Below are 21,619 nucleotides of genomic sequence, written 5' to 3' on the forward strand. Positions count from 1 at the left end.
TAAAATATAACGATATTTTATTCATTATAATATATCAAAACAATAAGTGTTATTAAATATATCAAATAACATAATTTAATGTTACTTAAATACATTTAACAATAGCATTTAAAATAACTTAATATTTACTTTTCTATTTCAAAGACTGAACTTGGAGGAACAGGTTAGTTCAAACCACAGGCATAAGGACATAAATAGCAGAGATCCTAGAGAATGGAGCTCAGCGCAGAGATGCAATGTCATCAAGGAAGCCTGGTGAGAGGGAGGTAAACTGATCTGGAGGCCTTAAAAGATAGTCCTTAAGGAAGAGAGAGTGTGCAATTGGGGTTTTGAAGGTATGCTATTTGAATTTTATATTTATATATCAAAGTTTAATAATTTCTCTGTTTTGAAATAGATATATAATTCAGAACAAGTTTGGTGGTTTTATTCTACCATGAGTTTTGGATTGACAGAGAATCACAGCTGTTACTAAACAAATTCATGAGGCATATGCTCTCAACTCACACTTAACCAGTCGTGTCTATGTGCTACACACTGCGATATGGCTTATGTTCCATTCTCTTACTATTCAATAAAATAATTATTAGCATACCCATTTTACAATTGATCAGATTGAGGCCTGAGAAGGCCGAAGAAATTTCTTGGGTTCACACAAATAGCAGGTAGCAGAATTGGGACTGAAATCCTTATTTTTCTGACCCTAAAGTCTATAGCCTTAAGTTTAACCTTAACTTTGACATTAAACTGCCTTTAGTCGGCTCATGTTTACAGTGGGCCATCAGCATTCTTTCCATCTTTTTGGATTGGAATAGCTAATTAGAATGGTCCTACTCCTTTTAAGGAGAAAATGTATTTTATTATTACTATCAATTTAAAGTTTAGAGCAGCCTCCCACCTCCCACTTGAAAAAATCCAACACAGGAGAAAAACAATCTCTGAACTACAGGACATTGCAATCCAGTTATTGCTACAATGATTTCTCTGTGGTTGGATTTGAATAAAGTTCTTGGAGGTAATGGCAATATTTTAAGTGTATTATTATTAGTTGTAATAGTAACATTCCTTAAATATTTACATTGTACTAGGTATTTCTCAGAATATATGCAATATACTATAGATTTTTCAAAGGATTTATCTAGACAGATATCTAAGACCGAATAGGGTTCAAACAGTATATTAAGCCTTGGTTTATTGGGAACTAAAATTGTCCCTATGAATTTGAACTTAGGTTTTCTTATTTACCTAAAAACATGTCGCTATGTCTACTGGTTTAACTTAGCAGGCTGCTCTGCCCTGATCTCTAAAATTGTAAAAAGTTGATCCAACTAAATCCCTTTAACATGTGTAAAATAACTAGACTTTACTGTTCTATTCTAATCATGAAAACCATCATGTTCACAAGATAACCGTACCCTATATTTTTGAATCTTTTTCCTGGGAAAACCCTGACAGCAAAGGAGAATTAAGTGGGGATGATGGCCATTTCTGGACTTGGGTTTTGATTTTTGAGCTTTGGGCTGCTCGTGAACTTAAATTTGATTTGTATCTCCATTTGACTTTAAAATTCATGCAAATTTAGCATTTTATTCCACAAAATGTTTTAATTTAACAAAATCAATGAAAAATTAAATTAACACTGGGCCCACCTACTTCCAGACTCCTTTAAGTGAGATCATGTTTTTTTGTAAAGATATTTTCAATTTGTTATTCTGATTCTTGGTCAAGAGCTTCTAAATTGAAATATAATAAAAATTAGAAGGATGTAAAATAAAAACAGATAAAGATGAAGCCTAGGACCTTGCAGGTGATACAAAATGTGTGTGGGTGATAAATATGGGCATTAAATGGGTCCTCTCACCTAGGAGCTCCTCTCCAGCAATGCCCTGCTCAAACTCCCCTAACATAGAACTCTGATTCAAGCAGAACAAAAAACTAGTGATACAGTGATGCCAAGTCTGATGAGACATCTGAGTTAAGGCCATTCTGAGGCACTTTAAAACACATTCAGTTTTATTCTTCCCATAAATTCACCACCTCAGAGACTTTGGATGAGAAGAATATTGAGGGATGAACATATCCAGGAGAATGGGAAAAGGCAGTAAAAGGAAGTACAACAAATACTGCATAGAATTTTGTCCCCCTAACCCCATGGCTCATTGTTATAAATGAAATGGTCTGCTTACCTCAAGCAAGTATTCAAAAGGCACATCCTGCATGCCAGCCCTGTGATGTCTTAGATGTCGGTGTCTTAGAGGCACTGGCTTCTTGCTTCATGAAGCCCATGTCTAGTGAAATCAGGTGAAGGAGAAGAGGTGATTTGATGGTATTGAGAAAAATAGGAACAAGCTAAAAGAAGTCGATTGAAATAACTTGTTACTAAAACTTAAAATAAAAGCTTTGCTAATTGCCCAAGCTTTGGAGAAATAAGTGCATTTAAATTATTATTTAATAATTTAGTAAAAGGTAGTGGTGTGAATCATAAAATAAATTAATGCCTAGTGGCTGGGCAGAGAAAAACAAAGATGAAGGAAGAACAAATAGAAAGGAGTAGGTGCTTCAGGAAGAAGATTCTTGAGAACATCACACCTTGTCTGTCTCAGACCACAGCCACACTCCAAGGGACAACAGCCCTATGTGGCCTGAGAGAGGAGGCTTTCCTCCTTCACTCAGACTCAGTGCTTGATCAGCACCTGGAGTGACAACAGTAGGACAAGTAGAGTGTGCCTGAATGACAGCCATGATGATCCTGCCTCAGGAGGCCAACCAGATCACTCACGTCTCCCAGTTCTTTATTCTCTATGACAATTCAACTCAGCAAACACTGTTATCAAACCCATTTTTCACGTGAGGAAACAGAGGCTGGAGCAGTGAAGTGAATGAGCCAGGAGTCAAACCCAGATGTATCTGACACTAAATCTCCAAATCTCTATACAAGAAAAGGTTGTTTCTTTTGAGTTTTACGGTTTCTGTTAAAGGTATAGTTATATCTTTTTAAACTGACTTAGGCAATAACTATCTTTTTACATAGTTTCATTTTAGTAGGAAACAATTATTCTTTTAATTCCTACATGGTGAACAATGCCTGAAAAATTCACATATACTAATTTTAAAGCTATTACATATATATGTATATACATGTGTGTATCTATATACATACACACACTATTTGTTCTGCTTTTGTGTGTGTGATATTTTTAAGACTTTATTAATTATCATCATCATCATCATCATTTTGGAGGAATTTTAGGTTCACCGGAAAACACCCTTTGCACCCACACATGCATAGCGTCCTCCATTATTATAATCCCCTAACAGAGTGGTACATTTGTTACAATTGATGGCCCTGCATAATTTTTAGGTGGAATACTAGTTAATAGTTAATAAAGAGACCTCCCTAAAAGCTGAGAAGACTCATGTCCACGGGGTGGCAGTGTGACACCCATAAACCTAAGGAGAATTGAAGTAAAGGCTATATTAACAAAACTTAATCTTTTGTTTGAACTATGTACATTTGTGTAGAAATGGATAAGGCAAATCAACTATTTGTGTGATCAATAACTCTGTTTTATACTGGTAAACAGCCATATATGGTTAACGATTGATGTCTCCAACCCACAAGTTCAAGAGAAGAAATATAAATTTAGATTCAAACCTCCTATGAAGATTTTTTTTATTGCTTCTGACAGAATTATGGAATCACAGAATGTGATTTAGAAAACAAAGAATTCAATGTTTTCTTCATTTTTCCACACACGTACAGAAAAACATAAAACAGCTCACATTTTCCAGATTTTATATAAGCCCTGGCATTGCATGGATATAACTTTACCCCTTTCCCTTTATTTAAGAAAAGAGCAAAATTCAGGTGAGAGACACTGAGGTAATCTCAAATCTCTGTTTTTAAGTTAATCACTAGTTTGAATACTTGATTTTTAGAAATAATTCACTTCTAAGAAAACAGAATTCTATACAACCTCTCATTGAATGCTGAAGCCCCTTCTAGAATATTCTTTACAGTTATTTGTCTGAGAAATGTACACAAAACCAATTAGCTTTAATTTGCATTTGGCTCTGTTATCATAAACCCAGTGTTTACAGGCCTGATGTTCATAAATTGTATATATTTATTTAAAGAAAAAAAAGGAGTCTACAAGAAAATGTATACTTTTTCTGCAAACAGCATCAGACTTAGAATTTGTTCATAGCATTAAAGGTTAGGGTAAGGGAAAGTGCGGGCTACTTTCTTTTGCATGACGACACTGAGATTGCTGAGGAAAGCAGCTCCCTCAGTTATAGTCTCTAATTGGCGCACCATGTCAGCTTTCAGCTTCCATTGATAATGACACACTATATACTCAACGGCTGAATAAAAATAAATTAGCAAAGGAGAAAAAAAAACAACAGACTAAATATGAACCTAATGGCATGTACTTACAGCCTCTTCCTTTTTTATATCAGGTCCCAGCATCCATGGAATAAAAAGCAATCTGATTTCTAAGGGCTCGTTATGCAGAAATCTGTTTTCTTCTAGAAGTCTTTGGTCTTAATCTTAGTTGTTTGTCTTTAATTTGCCCATGTTGACTCAGACATTTATCATGGCATTGCTGAAATTCAAACATGCAGACAGTGAATATCTAATCTAAGAGAGATTAAGATATCATATGTTTAAAGTCTTACCCTGCCTGCTCTATGAACTTTCATTCTGAGATTCTAAATGCGCACTTCTATGACTCTTCTAAACACAATCTCTGTATTACAGTTAGATTGTACAAAGTCATTTTTGTTTTTAATAGTATTCTTAATATTAATAAGTGCCTTTCAGGACTGCAAACCACTTGCTACAAAGGCTCTTTGAGGCATAAAATATATATCTGGGACTGTGAAAGCTGCTTTCCTTAAAAAATTAATGTATTGTCTGAGTTAAGTAATACATTCTCTAAATTGTATTGCCTGCTACATGTGAAGTGATTAGTTGCTAATTAGTTAACACAATTACTCTCTCTTCTACAAGAGGCCAGAGACTTCCCACTGGCAGTTTCTCAATAGATCTTTAAGTTTATATAATAACTTCCTATTTGATAAAGTAGGCAGTAGGAACACTCTTCTAGCGTGAATGATGCTTTTGAGAGCTATGTCTTTGATGTTTCTTTTAGAGATGGTTGCTCACCTTTATGAGAAATTTCAAAGGCCCACTCAGATAACTTGCCTATTGTTTGCTCTGGAAAAAAACTGCTGGCTAGCCTTCTAAGCTTATTAAGATTTATCCCCAGGAACTTCTCTTGGAGTTGTTTGTTGGGACCACTGAGCATCTAGGCTGCTATCAGAGAGCCCCTGAAAGTCAAACTACAACTGTCTGAAAGTGGCAATCATAACAACTGTCACTTGTCGATTGCTTTACTAACAAGGCTAGCAAAAACTATGGAAAAGGGTCTGTAGCTCTGAAAATGTGTTTTTACTTCATTGAGGTACCTTAAAAGTGACTAATATCTTAGAACTGTATAATATTTAGAAATTGCAAAGGCTCTCATGTATAGTGTCTCACATAATATTCCTGAACAGCTTGAGAAGTAGGTTTCATTACCTATTATAATCCAGCATTGAAAAATAAAGCAGTTTGATCAAGGACTCAGTTAGTAACTGGTAGATCCAGACCTCTTAAATTCTTAAATCAATATTTTCTAGGGTGGGACTTTGTAGTCGAAATTTTTACCTCTAATTTTAATCTCCAAGGCAATTCTTTTCTAGCCTATATAAATCAATTTTATGACTTTTTTTTTTTTTTTTAGAAACATCACCCAAATGTCTGCTCTGAGAATTGTAACTAGGGTGTTGATGTTTAGCTTCTTGGGGATGCCATTAATGTTTTATGAGTTTTTTTGCTTGTTTTTGTTATATTTTTTATTCTCTTATAGTTTCACCTCCAGAGAAGGTATTCAAAAAGAACTTTTTTGAAATAGGTGGATAGAATGATAAGTAGATGAGATAATAATTTTAATGAATGAACTTAGAACTATTTGTCTTTTCAACACATAATGAGAAAATATCACAACATCCTTGTTAGAGGCATTTATTTATTCATTTATTTAATAAGCACTTTTATTCATTTACTTAGTATTTTCTCACTTTAATTAAACATTGATAATTGGAAATATAAAATTGAAAATTACTCTCCTCCTTATATTCACCTAATCCCATTTGATATGCTAAGAATTTTGGTTGCAAATCAACAGTGATCAATTATCTACCTCTTTAATGTACTAGAAAGCATAAAATGACAAATCGTTAAGCTTTGTATCTATCCAGGTGCCAAAGAACTTGGAACTAACCATCCCAAAATATTTTCTTTCTTTGACAAAGGCAGCTGTTACTTTCATCAAAGTTTAAACTACTAAAGTCTATACTAGTTGACTATTTTCCTACAAAAAAAAGTAATTTATCCTAGAATTATTAAAAGTGAAATTGTATAGATAATGCAAAAGTAAGTTTTAACTGGGTGTATAACAATTTGGGGTAAAGCTGAATTGAGCCAGGAAAAGCTTATGTGAACCAAGAAAAACAGGCCTAACCAGCTCTTCTTGCTCAAAAGAACGGAATCTAAAATGAGTCAGGTCTAACACTGTAAAAAGGCTCTTCAAAGGCCCTCTCATGAATTTACATATATTAAACCAAATTTCATCTGTATTTAAAAATTTTATCTATATGATGGTCAATAAAGTCATGATATAATAATTATACTTAAATAGCAACATTCCTATGGTAAAATCAAGGCTCAATTCTGGAAGTTCTAGAGAAATACGTAGAAAAAATGTAACAGTGGTTAGTTATCTCAGGAGGGTGAGAAAAAGGTATTAAGAAAACAAAATGCTTTAATTCTGTCCTTCTCTGATGTTTTATCCTACATTAATTGCATATTGCATTTTAAGTAGAAAAATAATTTAAAATTTTGTTTATGTTGGGCTTCTGGTGTTTATATGATAAATAATCCCCAGCATATTTCTCCACTATATTATAAAGGTGCCTACTCACATTCATATTGATTTCTTTTAGTTCCGTGTGCATAAAGACTTAGGCATCTCAGTGAATATGATGACTGCAGAGCCCCTGGAAGATGTGTGCTTCTAACCATGTTAAAAACATCATTGTCAGCCAAAGTTTTCACACGGTCACAGTTTCCTCTAACTGGAATAAAGAAATTAACAGTTAAAAGTCATTATTATCATTTGAAGTTGGGAAGAAATGTTGCAAATCTAGCTACATATGTAATATAAATTTATTACAGATTATTTTTTAGCTATGTATTTCTGATCAAAGTCTACAATTATATAATACAAAATACACATATTGGCAATTTACAACATTTTGTAAAGCAATGAACATTTAATATAACGTTTTCAATTGAAAATACTTCTTTGTTTAAAGCACTTCCATGTTTAACTGGTTTTAGTAAAGACCTTAGAGCCCATAATAATGAACTTGGGTTTGTTACTTAGACAACTGCAGAAAGGAATAAGGCGTACATTTTTACAAGAGTGAAAAAAGTAGACTTTGTAAATATACTAATGATTTTAAAATAGTAATATCAAATCATAACTCATTTATCAAATGAGGGTGGGGAATTAGGTATGACACATTAGCAATTTTTGTGCCATTTTAACTTTAGCAAACAGTTGAAGTTAACCATTTCATAGGTTTTTCTCTTTTTAACAGCAATCTATTAAAACTGTATCAGTTATTTTCTCGCCTGAATATATTCAACAGAATATTTTCAACAGAAATCACCTTGTTCTGCAGTTGAGGGACATCAGTTATCGTATTACATGAGGGTCTCCATCACTACTAAGGTTGTTATGTGCTGTTTGGCTCGCTCACCACCTCCTTCGCTGTCCGTTGTTCCCAGTATGCCTGCAGCAACCTTTTCTTTTTTCCTTCTAGCGTACCACACCCTAGGAACATAGGAATAATTGAAATTAGCCATAGAAATCCTGATAAGCAAGATTGTTTAATCCATAAACTTAATTTTACAGACAAACCTGAGTCAACAGGCTCTGATATGAAGCTCTGATAACTGCTTCATTCCTTTCTGGTAGTAAGAACATTTACTTTTCTTCTCAACCCAGTACACCGCTTTTTGCCAAGTGCAGGCTGCACCTTGATCCAGGTAGGTAAGATGGTAGGAAAATTGGCTGCCAAATAATAAAAACAACATAGTTCAAGTTGTTAGCATGCCCATGACAGCTGCAGTCTCTGAGAGTGCTCCTTATAAATAATATCCATCTTCTTCATTCGGTTATAAACAATTTAAGTAATAAAGTAAAAATGGAAGCCATGACCGTTTTTAGAAATGTGAGACCCAGTTGGGCCTATGGACTAAACTGTAGAATTAGGAAGATTTGCCCACCTAATCCTAGACAGCCCTGGACCCAGGCAGTTCTCTAACATGGAGGCTCCCTCACAAGAAAAAAGGAAACAACTGAGCTGTGTGTGACTAATGTGTCCTTCTTGATTTACCAATTCCATTTAGTGGATGCTCACACGAAATCATCACAGTGTTCAATTTTATATACAACCAGCCTTCCACTACTTCATCTCTCTCTCCTGCAATTACCTCACATGTAGAGAGAGGATTGAACTAACTAACCATACTCATTTTGTTTTTCTTGAGTTTGTATGCAATGTTATAAAAAGTATTGTTTGAGTGTATATTTTAAAACTTCATATAAATTTACATATCCAAGGTCTCATTCTGTGTCTTACTTTTCTGACTCCACACTATGTTTTTAAGATCTGTCTGTGGTGTGATATATTGATCAAGTTCATTGCTTCTAAATGTTGCACAGTGCTCCAGGGTGCTCAACCACCACAATTCACTTGCTATTTCCGACTGATAGACATCCTGGTTCCTTTACATCCTCCTGCGTGTACCATTATGGTACTGGCATGATCATAGAGCCATGGATACCTAATTTGATTGAGCACTGCCAAGTCACTGTCCAAAATGGCTGCCCCAGTCTACATTCCCTCTCACAGTGCGGGAGGGTTCCTATTACTCCACATCCTCACCAAATTTTTTACTATCTACGGCCTGGCTTCCAATAAGAGTTCTGCTAACAAAGAATCAAGTCTTCCAGATTCTTTATAACCTGCCTCTTAATCTCCTAATTGTATGTTCTCTATTCAAATAAAAATTCCATTAACTGAAAGAATTGTCGAAATAAAGACTTCAGAATCAAACCCATAAGGGGCTCTCAGTTTACTTAGAAATCTCTGTGCTAACAAGGATTACTCGACTTCTTGATTTCAAGATTTTTATCTCTCTTTTTTCTGGTCTATGATGATCTCCATGTGGTCTGGAGTCATTTTTTTGTTTTAGTCATATGACACAAATGTTAAGATTTTTAGAGAAAATAAAAAAACATCCTTCTTGAAAAGGCCAAGCCTGTCTCTTAAACCAGATGAAATTCAATCCTTCACATATTTAACTAAATGAGGACCTTTTCTTGAGATAAAGCTTGGGAAGGTAGTAGATAAAAGGCTTTAGGAAGTGGATAATAATTCTAAATAGGAGAAGTCCCTTTCCTACTCATCATTAGGACTTTTAATTTTAAACTTCATTGAGTTTCAGCATTTAAGATATTTATCAGGATAAAAATTGGTAAGCTTTTATGGAATTTACAAACCACTATGTGGAGACAGGGCCAAAGGGTTATTAGGAAAGGCCAGACACCACTGCCAAGATCTTCCTGCTATAATGTTTACTTTTTGGCTTAAAAGAAATGAACCTCCTGTTTAAATGAACTGGTGACTGCACGGTCTTTATTTTCTTCCAACTATAAAGTCAAATCACATGGAGATGTAGGGAGAAGGAAAGAAGATGAAAATAAGAACCTAATCCCTTAGTAGAAGTTGAGAGAAATGGCCTAGGCTTATGAATGGAAAGCTCTCATTTGCCTCAAGCTTCATGATTTCCCTCACTGTGAAGTGTTCCTGCAAATCTTCATGATGTTCTACTCTCGCCCCATCCATATCACATACCTGTTTTTTGAAACCTTCAGCCCTCAGGTCTAAATATCTGAGAGTCACATGGAGAGGCCAGAGCATGGGAACCACTTCTCTTGGAAAATTTTGTTTGTTTAATGTTTTAAGCTTCCAATAATGTTTTCCAGAGATGCTAAGAGCTCACTTTCACTTCTCCAATGGCTCAAATCAGCTCAGGGCAGCATCCTGGATATCCAAACAGGAAGCATCACAGATCGTCCAGTCCAGCCTCCTCCTTATAGAAAAGAGTAAACTAAGGGCCAAAGAAGGGGAACGACTCACACTGTGTCACAGTTTGTGAAGCTAAGATCAGACCCATTTCTCCTTGACTCCTTATGCAGAGTCTTCCCCCTATTCCATATATCATAAGTGCATAAGAGTCAGGAACAAGGGTGGGAATGTGCTGGGGGATGCTCCTTTCTCTCATCACTTCCTCTCAGTTTTCCCAGCTCTGGCCACATTGGTTTTAATCTCAGTAGTCATGGCCTAAAGGTCTACAGGTCAATTTCAGCCTCAGTATGGGTGGCCCTGTAGCCCTGAACCCTAGGGCTTCCTCGCTTCACTATGGTACTCTTTACTTCTTGTTGTCTCTGTTACCTTACTCCCCAAACTTCCTCTCCAGCACCTTCTCTCTGCATTCTAGGCTCAGAATAAAAAGCCAGAGAGGAAATGATGAGGCACTGGAACCTGTTAGCTGAGTCTGAGATTCAGTTCCGGGTCTTATTCCAACATTTAGGTCAATAGTTTGTGGCTGATAGGAGTGAAGTGGAGGGCTCTCCTCCTTTACCTTGAGGGTTCTGAACGACAGCTGTTAAAGATTTATGGAATTTCAGGGAGCTTTTCCCAGAGTACAAGGACCCTGACTCAGCCTGCTGGATGGAAGTGAGCCTCCAAGTTCCCTTTCCTCTCCTCTTTATCCAGGCAAATGACCCAGGTCTCTGGGATGAAAGTGGGAACTGCAATTAGAGCAAGCCTGGAATTTTCCTCCAGCGGTTCACACTTGTCTGTCTCCTCCCTCTCAATCCTACACAAAATTAGAGGAAAAAAGGAGCCCCTGGTCAGAGATGGGCTCTTTTATACCTGGGGATGAAGTCCCCGCTCCCTACCTCTTCTCCGTCTACTTAATATGTTTGTAAAAAATAAAACAAAATCGGGTTCTGGTCAAGGTGGAAGAGTAGGTAAATGCTGTGCTTGCTTTCTCCCACAACTGCATCAAAATTACAATAATCAATCTAGAGAACCATTGGAAGAGTAGCTGAATAAAACTACTATAACGAAGGATATAAAGAAGAGGCCAAATTGAGGCTGGTAGGAGGGGTGGAGACGTGAAACAGGCTAGCCCTATACACATGGGTGGCAGTTGAGAATGGGAGGGATATCTCAGCCATAGAGGTACCCCCAGAGGAGTGAGGGGCTCCAGACCCCCAGTGTTTCTGGAGCTGGGAAGAGGAGTCGCCGCAAAACATGGCTATAAAAATTAGTGGGGATTCCGACTGTCCAGGTAAGACAGAAGGCTGCTGGAAACCCAAATGTTCCCTTAAAGGGCTAGTCCAAAGACTCACTTGCTCACAGGCACTCACCCTGGGCTTCAGCAGAGGGACAGAAGCTCAGGGGTTGCTGGAGACATACAGGGAAGGATTGAGTTGTGTAGTTTCGAGGCAAAGAATGTAGGGACAGCCGCCATTGTCTCTGTGTTGAGCCCTCCCCCAACATGGCCAAATCTGAATCAGCATTGGTCTGTTGAGATCCTCTCTCTCCACTCCAGTAACTCCCTGGAACCCTACCTCACACAACTCTCGAATTGCCAGAGGCATATTCCTGGCTGGGCAGCCAGCCCCACTGAATCATCTCCACAGGAGACTCTGTTGGAAAAAATTGGCTGTCCTCAGCTCACGTACCTCCAAGAATGGAGTATGTTGGGGGGTGATCAGCCGTGGCATGAGCTATAGTGTTTCCTGAACAAATGTTGGAGGTCTGCAGGCCTCAGATGGGTGGTGGCTGGCCTCAGTGGGATCTGAGACTTTTGTGAATGGCTACAGGCTCAGTGCTGGCATCAGATCTGGGTCTTCTCTAACCAGAGCACCCCTACCCCCACCCCAGTGACTTTCTGGGACCTTATGTACCATCCAGGACTCCTTCAGCTGCTGAGCCTTGCAGGCAGCCAGCAGATGGCCTCAGACCTTGGGGTGCTCCGGAGCCTTTGCTGAGCTGCCGAAGACCCAGTACTGGTGGGAGCCAGCCTCAGTTCACCATGTGGCCTCTCCCACATTCCTCTAGGTCCAGCATAGGCACCAGCCAACCATGGATCACTTTGTAGCTCCTACCACATAGCTCTGGGCAGTCATAAGCAACAGCTGACATTTGTCTGCATGGAAGTCCCTACCCTGGGGACCAGAACAAACACACTCAGAGGCTGGCATCTGACCACAACAGAGCACTATCTGATTAGCCCCACAAGCAGCACACCCAAAGGGTGGTCTCAACAGGCATGTGAACTCACAGGGGCGAATCCCACTCTGTGGGGCCCATCTGCATACAGCAGCTCATCCCCTGTTAGTGTGACCAATCCTCACAGCAAGTCAGCCTGATGTGCAATCAAGTCTTAACTACAACAGGAAAACATACACGACTCACACAAGAAATACTCCCAGAGCACCTGGCACAGGTGACTGGGGAGATGGCGCCACTGGGTCACACAGGACATCTACTACATAAGGCCACCCAGTCAAGACTGGGAAACATAACAAATCTACCTAATACATAGAAATGAACACAGAAAGGCAGTCAAAATGAGAAAACAAAGAAATACATCAATTTCATGCAACTTGAAATTTTTAAAAAGCTGAGTAGCCATACTTATATCATACAAAATAGACTTTAAAACAAGTAAGAGACAAAGAAGGACATTACATAACGATAAAAAGATCAATCCAACAAGAGAGCATAACCCTAGTAAACATTTATGCAACCAACATAGAAGCATCTAAATAAAAGGAGAGAGTGACAGTAATACACTCATATTAAGGGATTTTAATATCTCATTGACACCAATGAACAGATCTTCCAGACAGAAAATCAACAAAGAAACAGTGGCCTTAAATGATACACTAGGCCAAATAGATTTAATTGATACTTTTAGAGTGTTTCATCCCAAAACAGCAGGATATAGGTTCTTCTCAAATGTATATGGAACATTTTATAGGATATACTACATATTAGGCCACAAAACAGTCTCAATAAATTTAAGAAGATTGAAATCGTATCAAGTGTCTTCTCAGACCACAATTACATAAAACTGAAAACCAATTACAAGAAAAAAACTGAAAACACACAAATCTAGAACCTAAATAACATGCTATTAAACAATGAGTGGGTTAACAAAAGATTAGGGAAGAAATCAAAAGACACCTTGAGACAAATGAAAATGAGAGCACAATAATCCCAAATCTATGGGAGACAGAGAAAGCAATTCTAGAGAGGGAAATTTATAGCAATACACATCTACCTCAAGAAACAAGAAAAATCTCAAACAATCAATCTAATCTTATATCTAAAGGGACAAGAAAAAAACCACCAAACAGCAAACAAAGCCCAAAGTGAGTAGAAAAAAGGAAATAACAAAGATCAAAGTGTAAATAAATGAAAGTCTAAAAAAACAATATAAAAGATCAATGAAACCAAGAACTGATTCTTTAAAAAGATAAATAAAATTGATAAACCTTTAACCAGACTCATTAAGAAAAAAAAACAGAGGACTCAAATAAATAAAATCAGAAATGAAAGAAGTGACAACCTACACCACAGAAATACAAAGGATTGTAAGAAAATACTATGAACAATTATATGCCAACAATTGGACAATCTGGAAGAAATAGATAAATTCCTAGAAACATACAATCCTCTAAGACTGAAACAAGAAGAAACAAAATCTAAACAAACAAATTACTACTAACTAAATCAAATCGGTAATCAAAAACTCCCAAGAAACAAAAGTCCTGAACCAGATGGCTTCACAGGTGAATTTAAAGAATTTGCACCTATCCTTCTCAAACTATTCCAAAAAAATCAAGAAAAGACTCCCAACTTGTTTTACAAGGCCACTATTATCCTGACTGCAAAACCAGACAAAGACATACAAAAAAAGAAAATTATAGGCTAATATCCCTGATAAACATACATGCAAATATCCTCAACAAAATATTAGCAAACCGAATTTAGCAATACATGAGAATTATCGTACATTATGATCAAGTGGGATTTATTCCTGGGATGCATGGTTGGTTCAATGGCTGCAAATCAATTAACATGATACACCATATAAACAAAATGAAAGATAAAAATCACATGATTACATCAATAAATACAGTATATTTGACAAAATCTAGCATCCATTTATGATAAGAATTCTCAGCAAAGTGGGAATAGAGGGAATATACCTCAGTGTTATAAAGGCCATATATGACAAACCCACAACTAACATCGTACTCAATGATGAATAGCTAAAAGCATTTTCTTTGATCAAGTAGACAAGGATGTCCACTTTTACCACTTTTTGCAACATAGTATTGGAAGTCCTAGCCATAGCAATCAGACAAGAAAAAGAAATAAAAGCCATCCAAATTAGGAAGAAGTAAAACTCATTATTTGCAGATGACATGATATGATACATAAAGAACCCTAAATAATTCACCAGAAAACTACTAGAACTGATAAAGGAATTAAGTAAAGTAGCAGGATACAAAAGTAATACACGGAAATTGGTTGTATTTTTATACACCAATAATGAACTATCAGAAATAGAAATTAAGAAAACAATTCCATTTATAATTATACAGAAATACCTAGGAATAAATTTAACCAAAGAGATAAAAGACCTGTATTCGGAAAATTATAAGACATTGAAAAAAAAAATTGAAGAAGATATAAATAAATGGAGTGTATATCGTGTTCATGAATAGGAAGAATAAACATTAAAATGTCCATACTACCCAAAGCAATCCATAGATTCAATGCAATCCCTATCAAAATACCAATGGTATTTTTTACAGAATTAGAACAAATAATCCAAAAATGTATATGAAACCATAAAAGACCCCAAAGAGCCAAAGCAATCTTGAAAAAGAACAAAATTGGAGGGATCACAGTACCTAATTACAAACTACACTACAAGGCTACAGTAATCAAAACAGCATGGCACTGACATAAAAACAGACACATAAATCAATGAAACAGAATAGAAGGCCCAGAAGTAAATCCATGCCTGTATGGTCATTTAATTTATGACAAAGGAGGCAAAAATATACATGGGGTAAAGACAGTCTATTCAACAAATGGTGTTGGGAAAAGTGGACAGGTACACGTGAAAAGATGAAACTGGACCACCTTTTATATCATATACAAGAATAAACTCAAAATGGATTAAAGATTTAAATATAAGACCTGAAACCATAAAACTCCTAGAATAAAACACAGGTAGTAAATGCTCTGACATTGCTAACGATAATTTCTTTTTGGATATATGTCCTCAGACAAGGGAAACAAAAGAAAAAATAAACAAATGGGACTATATCAAACTAAAAAGTATTTGCACAGCAAAGGAAACCATCAGCAAAACAAAAAGACAACCCACTGAATGAGAGAAGATATTTGACTATGATAAATCTGATAAGAGGTTAATATCCAAAATATATAAAGAACTCATACAACTCAACAACAAAAACAAACAATCCAGTTAAAAAATAGGCAGAGGACCTGAACTAGGTATTTCTCCAAAGAGTATATACAAATGGCCAATAGACATATGAAAAAATGCTCAACATCACTAATCACTAATCAGAGAAATGCAAATTAAAATCACAATGAGATATCACCTCATACCTGTCAGAATGGCTATCATCAATATATCAAAAACAGCAAGTGTTGGTGAGGATGTGGAGAAAATGGAACTTTCATGCACTGATGGTGGGATTGCAAATGGATACAGCCACTATGAAAAACAGTTTGGAGGTATCTAAGAAAGTTAAAAATAGAACTACCTTATGACCCAGCAATTCTACTTCTGGGTATTTACCTGAAGAAAACCAATACACTAATTCGAAAAGGTATATATACCCCATGTTCACTGCAGTGTTATTTACAATAGCCAACATATGGAAGGAACCTAAGTGCCCATTAATAGATGACTGGATAAAGAAGTTATAGTACATATTTACAATGAAATCTTACCATTTGCAACAACATGGATGGACCTAGAGAGTATTATGCTAAGTGAAATAAGTCCGACGGAGAAAGACAAATACTATATGATTTCACTTATATGTGGAACCTAAATAACAATATAAATTAACAAACAAAATAGAAACAGACTCATGGATACGGAAAACAAACTAATGGTTGCCAGATGGGAGGGAGATTGGGAGGCTGGGAGAAAAAAGATGACGTGAGTATGTAGAACAATTGGTAGTTATAAAATAGTCACAAGGATATAAGGGAAAGCATAGGAAATATAGTCTATAATATGGTAATAGCTGTGTATGGTGCCAGGTGGGTACTAGCCTAGTCAGGGGGATCACTTCGTAAATTATATAAGTGTCTGACCACTATGCTATACACCTGAAACTAATATAAAATAATATTAAATCTCAGTTATAATTGAAAACTTAAAAAAATTAATAAAGAAAACAAAATAAAAACTATGCAAGTTACTACCTCCCCCCCACACACCACAGAAAACAAAAATCAAATTTCAAATACATCGACAAACATTTGATTCATTAAATAAGTTTCTTTGCTTCATAGTTTAGTGTGCTCTGTAAATCTCCCAGTTGGAACAAACATGTTTCTTGGGGACACAATTAGGAAATAGCTGTCCTAGAATTGTTCTAAAACTTTTTTTAAACTACATAAATGTATTGAGAGCAAGCAGAACTTGAAAATAGGTTTGCCCCTTGAAAGTTACACCATAAATCAATAAATAATGAATGGAAACAGATTAAGAGAACATGGGAGAAAACCTAGGCAGGAGAAATTATCACATTAACATATATAAGGAAAAAAGGAAATTAGAGAAAGGCCAGTTTAAGAGGCAAGTGTTGACAGTGTTCTGCTAAGCTCTGTCCCTGGGAGAGGATTTGATCTGCTGATTCTAGCTGTTTAGTGCTAGTGACAGAAATATCCATGTGGGTGTGACACTCTTTTTAATTAAAGTCAGGCTCCTCTGAGCTCCCTTTTTGACCAGGCCTCATCCTCGGGCCCTCTTCAGCTTGCTTAGTTCAGTTTTAGCAAGAATCCTGTTAAGTCAGTTTAGAGGAAGACCTGACTTTGATATCTGATCACTCTTGATATCTGATTGAGTTCCTCATCTTCCACCTTTGATGTATAAGTCCTTCACATGTCTTCAGCAAGAATCCTAAGAAGTGGGTTTAACAAGAATCCCCCTATACTTACTGTCTCCTCTCTTCCTCACTCTCCTCCTTGGCTGGAAATCCCTGGCTGCCTTTGCTGTTTTTAGAATTAAGCCTGATCTCTCTCCTCTGTTGCCATAGTCTTGACCCTTATTGTAGTAGTCACAAATAAAGTCTTCCTTACCATTTTAATTAGTGTCAGGATAATTTTTTACTTTAACAGGGGTGAAGAGTGGGAAGAATCCAGTACTCTTATTTTGTTGCCTTCAAACATTCATTGGAACCACTCAAATAATCAGCCTTGCTTTTCTTTCATGATATCTGATCAATTTGATATCTGATCAATTCTAGCTCCCAAAGTTGTTTTCAGGCTGAAGAGAATGTTCATCATTTTATAGCTCTCACTGTTAATTACTACATTGGCATCGATGCTGGTTTATATACTTCCGTGCTTAAGTTAATCATGGAGCAGTATCCTCAAGGTCAAGCATATTGACGAAAATCGTTTCTGGGGTCACAAAAAAGAGGACCAGATGGTGAGATCCGGCCACAGTAAACAATAACATTTAAGAATCTCTGCTGGACCTTAGATGACACAGCTACCTAATGAACATCAGCAATCAGTATTTGAAAAGCCCTTAGGGGGTTAGAGATAAGGAAGTAATGTGGGTAATACAAATTATTTTGGCTGTTGTATTCAAAATTTAATATTCTCTCCCACTGTCTATATCCTAAGACTCAATCGTGTCTGTGTTTCTATCCTCTATATCTTAGATCTACCCATAGCTTTATCCTGAGCTGGGGATCTTATTAAGATGCAGATTTTGGTTCAGCGGTCTTGGCATGGGTAGGAACAGGAGTTTGCATTTCTAGAAAGCTCCCAGGTATTGCAGATGCTGCTGGTCCAGGGATCCCCTCTTTAGCATGAGAGGTAAGATGCATTATCTCTAGTTTTGGAGTATTGCCACAAACTCATAATCAGTTTCCCTGCTTCTCTTTTCAAACCATTCTCCACCCTACTGCCGGCATGATCTTTCTAAAATGCAAATCTGATCAAGATTCTCCCTTTTCCTGTTTCCCAGTGTTCAGATCCTGTTCTGCCGCCCACTCTGCTTTCTTGCCCCCACTCCTGTATCAAGCTCACTGTTCCTACACTGATAAATTGGGCTCAATTCTTACAAGTGACCTGTGATCTCTATTTCTGAGCTTTCTCACAAGTTCTTCTCCTTATCAGACAAACATTCTCCTTCTAATTCCCAGTTCACCTTTCCCACACTCTTCCAGCCTTTTGAAATACAATTCTCTACCCTTCCTCTGTGATTCCATAACTACCCAAACCACTTCTATCATTGTACCTATCAACCTATATTACTTTTCTCAAATTTCTATCCTTAGATCATGAATGAGGGAGAGAGAAAGGTACCTAAATTTGTTTTCATTGTATCTCCATTACATTGTTTCACATAAAGAAAATGTTTAAAATATATTTATGAATTGAACTGGAAAAGGGAGAGTATTTAGGAAGTAGAAACCTATAAGGATTTCAAATTTATATCTCATTTGGTCTTCTTTAGAGACTCACAATTAGGATTACTAGATGTTAAAGATAAAATTGATTATGCTGTCAAATTGAACTATAGTCTGAAGTTTTCTAACCGCTGTAGAATACTAGGCTTGCAGATCTGCTTAAATTCTATCTTACCTAAGCAACACAGAATACATATTTTATACCTAAAATAAGGTAGCCCTGACCAGCTGTTTTCTATTTTTACAGAAGAGCTAGCAAATATAAGCATAAAATTGCAGTGAGAGATGCAAAATAGAGAAAGACTGGATGGTAAGTGGGGAGGGGTAAAATGTGAAATAACCTTGTGAGAGACCTTTCCAGAGTTGTTCCACATGATATGCAGTTCTTTAATTTTAGTAAGTGAGATGTTGTGGATGGATTCTAACATTTCTATATTTAATGGAATCGCATACAATGCATTATAAAAGAAAAAATCAAAATGAAATCTCCAGAATAAAACAAACACATATACTTAATATAAAAATCTATGCAGCTGAAGTACAGTATATCAATTCAATCAGGCTTATTTATTTTATATACAAAATATATAATTGATAATCTTATATTTTCATATTTTTCTTTTACTATCCTTTTAACTAGAGGTTTCCTTCTATTTTTCAAAGAAGGAATGGCATAATGAAAGCTCGAGGATACAACTGGCCTTTTTATTTTCTCATTGTTACCAGATCCTAAATCTCTCCCCTCATCTGGCTCAGGATTCTGGTGTAGACTAGATTACTTCATTCCTATCAAGGCATTACCTGAAATGGAAAAGGTCGGCCCAGGGAGCCCACCTGCCTCACCCTGTGAATTCCTTGTTAATAATCAATGCTCCCATTGTCTTTCTTCATTGCTCACAGAGCCACACCTGTCAGATACCAGTAACAGTTGCCCAAACTCACCTTCCTAGAAAGAATGAAGAGAATGAAGAAACAGGGAGAGCTGGATTTAGGAAGTGATTCAACGTGTCAAAGTATCTTTTTATGTATTGTATGTGAGAATATTCAATATTTTCATGGTTGTGAATTTACTTTCAATACAAATAGGATAAGCCTTCTAATTATTGAGTACCTCTTACATGCTCAAATTTTATATACATATTTTATTTCGTCTCTGTGACAGCCAGGAAAGTTAGCTATTATACTCCCCAAAGAAAACGAGGCCCAAGTCAGTGGCTGATGAGTGAATCAGACTTGGATCAGCCTCATTTCTAAAGCCCAAGTTTTTTCCTCTAAGTTCTGCTGTTTTCAAGAGAGCAAAGCCCCCACAATAATCTCACTTGAAATTTCAACAACGTTTTTACTTAGTTAAAAAATAAAGACATTAGAAAAATAAAGAGGGAGAAAGCAATGCATGTGTGAAAGAAGTCTATCCGGTACCGGAGGAGCACGTGACAGGCCAATATTGGACCTTGGAGTGCTGTTTCCTCCTGGCCTCCAGTTCTTCCTCCTCTCCTCACCTGCAGGTGTAACCGCGGTTGCGCGTTAGCAGGGAAAACTGCAGGGCCCGGAGTCGTGGTGCGAAGGTTTTCGCAGCGAGCAGAGGAAGCGCGGGAGAACTGCAAGCGGCCTGGAGATATCGAAGAGTCTTTGAAATATATATTTAATCTCTCCTTGTTCATTTCCTCTGCCACTTACCTATTCAACTACTCTGTAATAAAAAAATAGTCTTGTAATTCTCTACTCTTTCAACTCGCTCTCCCCTAAGCCCTTCTCCACACGCCCGCCCAGAGAATCAGATCCTGTCACTTCTCGATCTGAACCTTCCGTGGTTGCTCATTGCTCCAAGAATCAAGTTAAACATCCTTCAGGTGGCCCTGCAGGCTATCCTCGTTCCGGCCCCGGCTCTGTGCGCGGGCTTCCACGTCTGGACATGCGTCCCACCTGTTCACCCTGCTGCAGCCACCCTGGCTGGCCCTTTCCTCCCGCAACCGTATGGCACACCGTGTCTGTTCTTTTGTCCCCCTCCTTTCGCTTTCCCAAGTCCCACTCACCCTCTGAGTCTCAGCTTAGATGTCACTTTTTAAGTGAGGCCTTTCCAAGCTGATTCCTCAACCGCCATCTAATTAGATCTCCCTGAATGTGCTCCACTAGCACTCCTCATGTCGCCGATTGCAAATTGCATTATATACGTGCCTCATTAATTTTAACGTTTGCTAGTGTCACAAGGGTTTAGCACCGTGTTTGGCAGGCGCACTGCTGGATCTTAACTTTTGAATGAACGAGCGGAGGAGCTTGAATTACCATCATCATCATCCTATCATTACAACATCTCGAGTCCCTCAAGGCTGCTATCACTGGCAAGTCCACACCTTTTTGGCACGCCCATCGCACGCTCAGGCACTTCGGGCCAGACAGTGTGGCTCGGGCTCCGGCAGGTCTCAAGGCCAGGCGTCCTCCAGGCTCCCAAGTTCACGTGCACTGGAGGAGGAGGGGCGAAGGAAAAGGGGAGTGTGAAGTAGGGAGCGCCCGGTACGCCTCCCGCCTGGAGGACAGTTGCCGCCGGCGAGCGTGACTTCCTCCTTTCGGGGCCGGAGCGCGGGGCTGGGCGGGGCGGGAGACGCCCCCAGCGGGCTGCGCCCCGGGTTGCCTCAATGGGATTCGGCGCCGGG

At 37.6% G+C, this 21,619-nt stretch overlaps 1 protein-coding gene across 9 annotated transcripts in view; it reads right to left on the reverse strand.

Annotated features, from left to right (window-relative positions):
- Window positions 1-21,619, reverse strand: part of ROS1 (ROS proto-oncogene 1, receptor tyrosine kinase) — a 127,945-nt gene that overhangs the window by 105,285 nt on the left and 1,041 nt on the right. For 5 of the 9 annotated variants that reach the window (XM_015600142.2, XM_015600140.2, XM_025042436.1 and 2 more), the window contains exons 2-7: window positions 21,320-21,428; window positions 20,468-20,577; window positions 8,034-8,186; window positions 7,783-7,946; window positions 7,030-7,182; window positions 4,439-4,607 (exon numbers count right to left, since the gene is read on the reverse strand). Coding sequence is in view for 1 of the 9 variants with exons in the window: in XM_025042435.1 (XP_024898203.1) it covers window positions 2,187-2,219 (33 nt within the window). In the remaining 8 variants the exon portion in view is untranslated. Of the gene's footprint in view, window positions 1-2,186; window positions 2,289-4,438; window positions 4,608-7,029; window positions 7,183-7,782; window positions 7,947-8,033; window positions 8,187-20,467; window positions 20,578-21,319; window positions 21,429-21,619 lie in introns of those variants that run through there. The other 4 variants (XM_025042435.1, XM_025042432.1, XM_015600139.2 and 1 more) reach the window with 4 other exon arrangements.

This window comes from Pteropus alecto, unplaced genomic scaffold, assembly GCF_000325575.1.
Source record: "Pteropus alecto unplaced genomic scaffold, ASM32557v1 scaffold79, whole genome shotgun sequence".
NCBI classification, from domain to species: domain Eukaryota; kingdom Metazoa; phylum Chordata; class Mammalia; order Chiroptera; family Pteropodidae; genus Pteropus; species Pteropus alecto.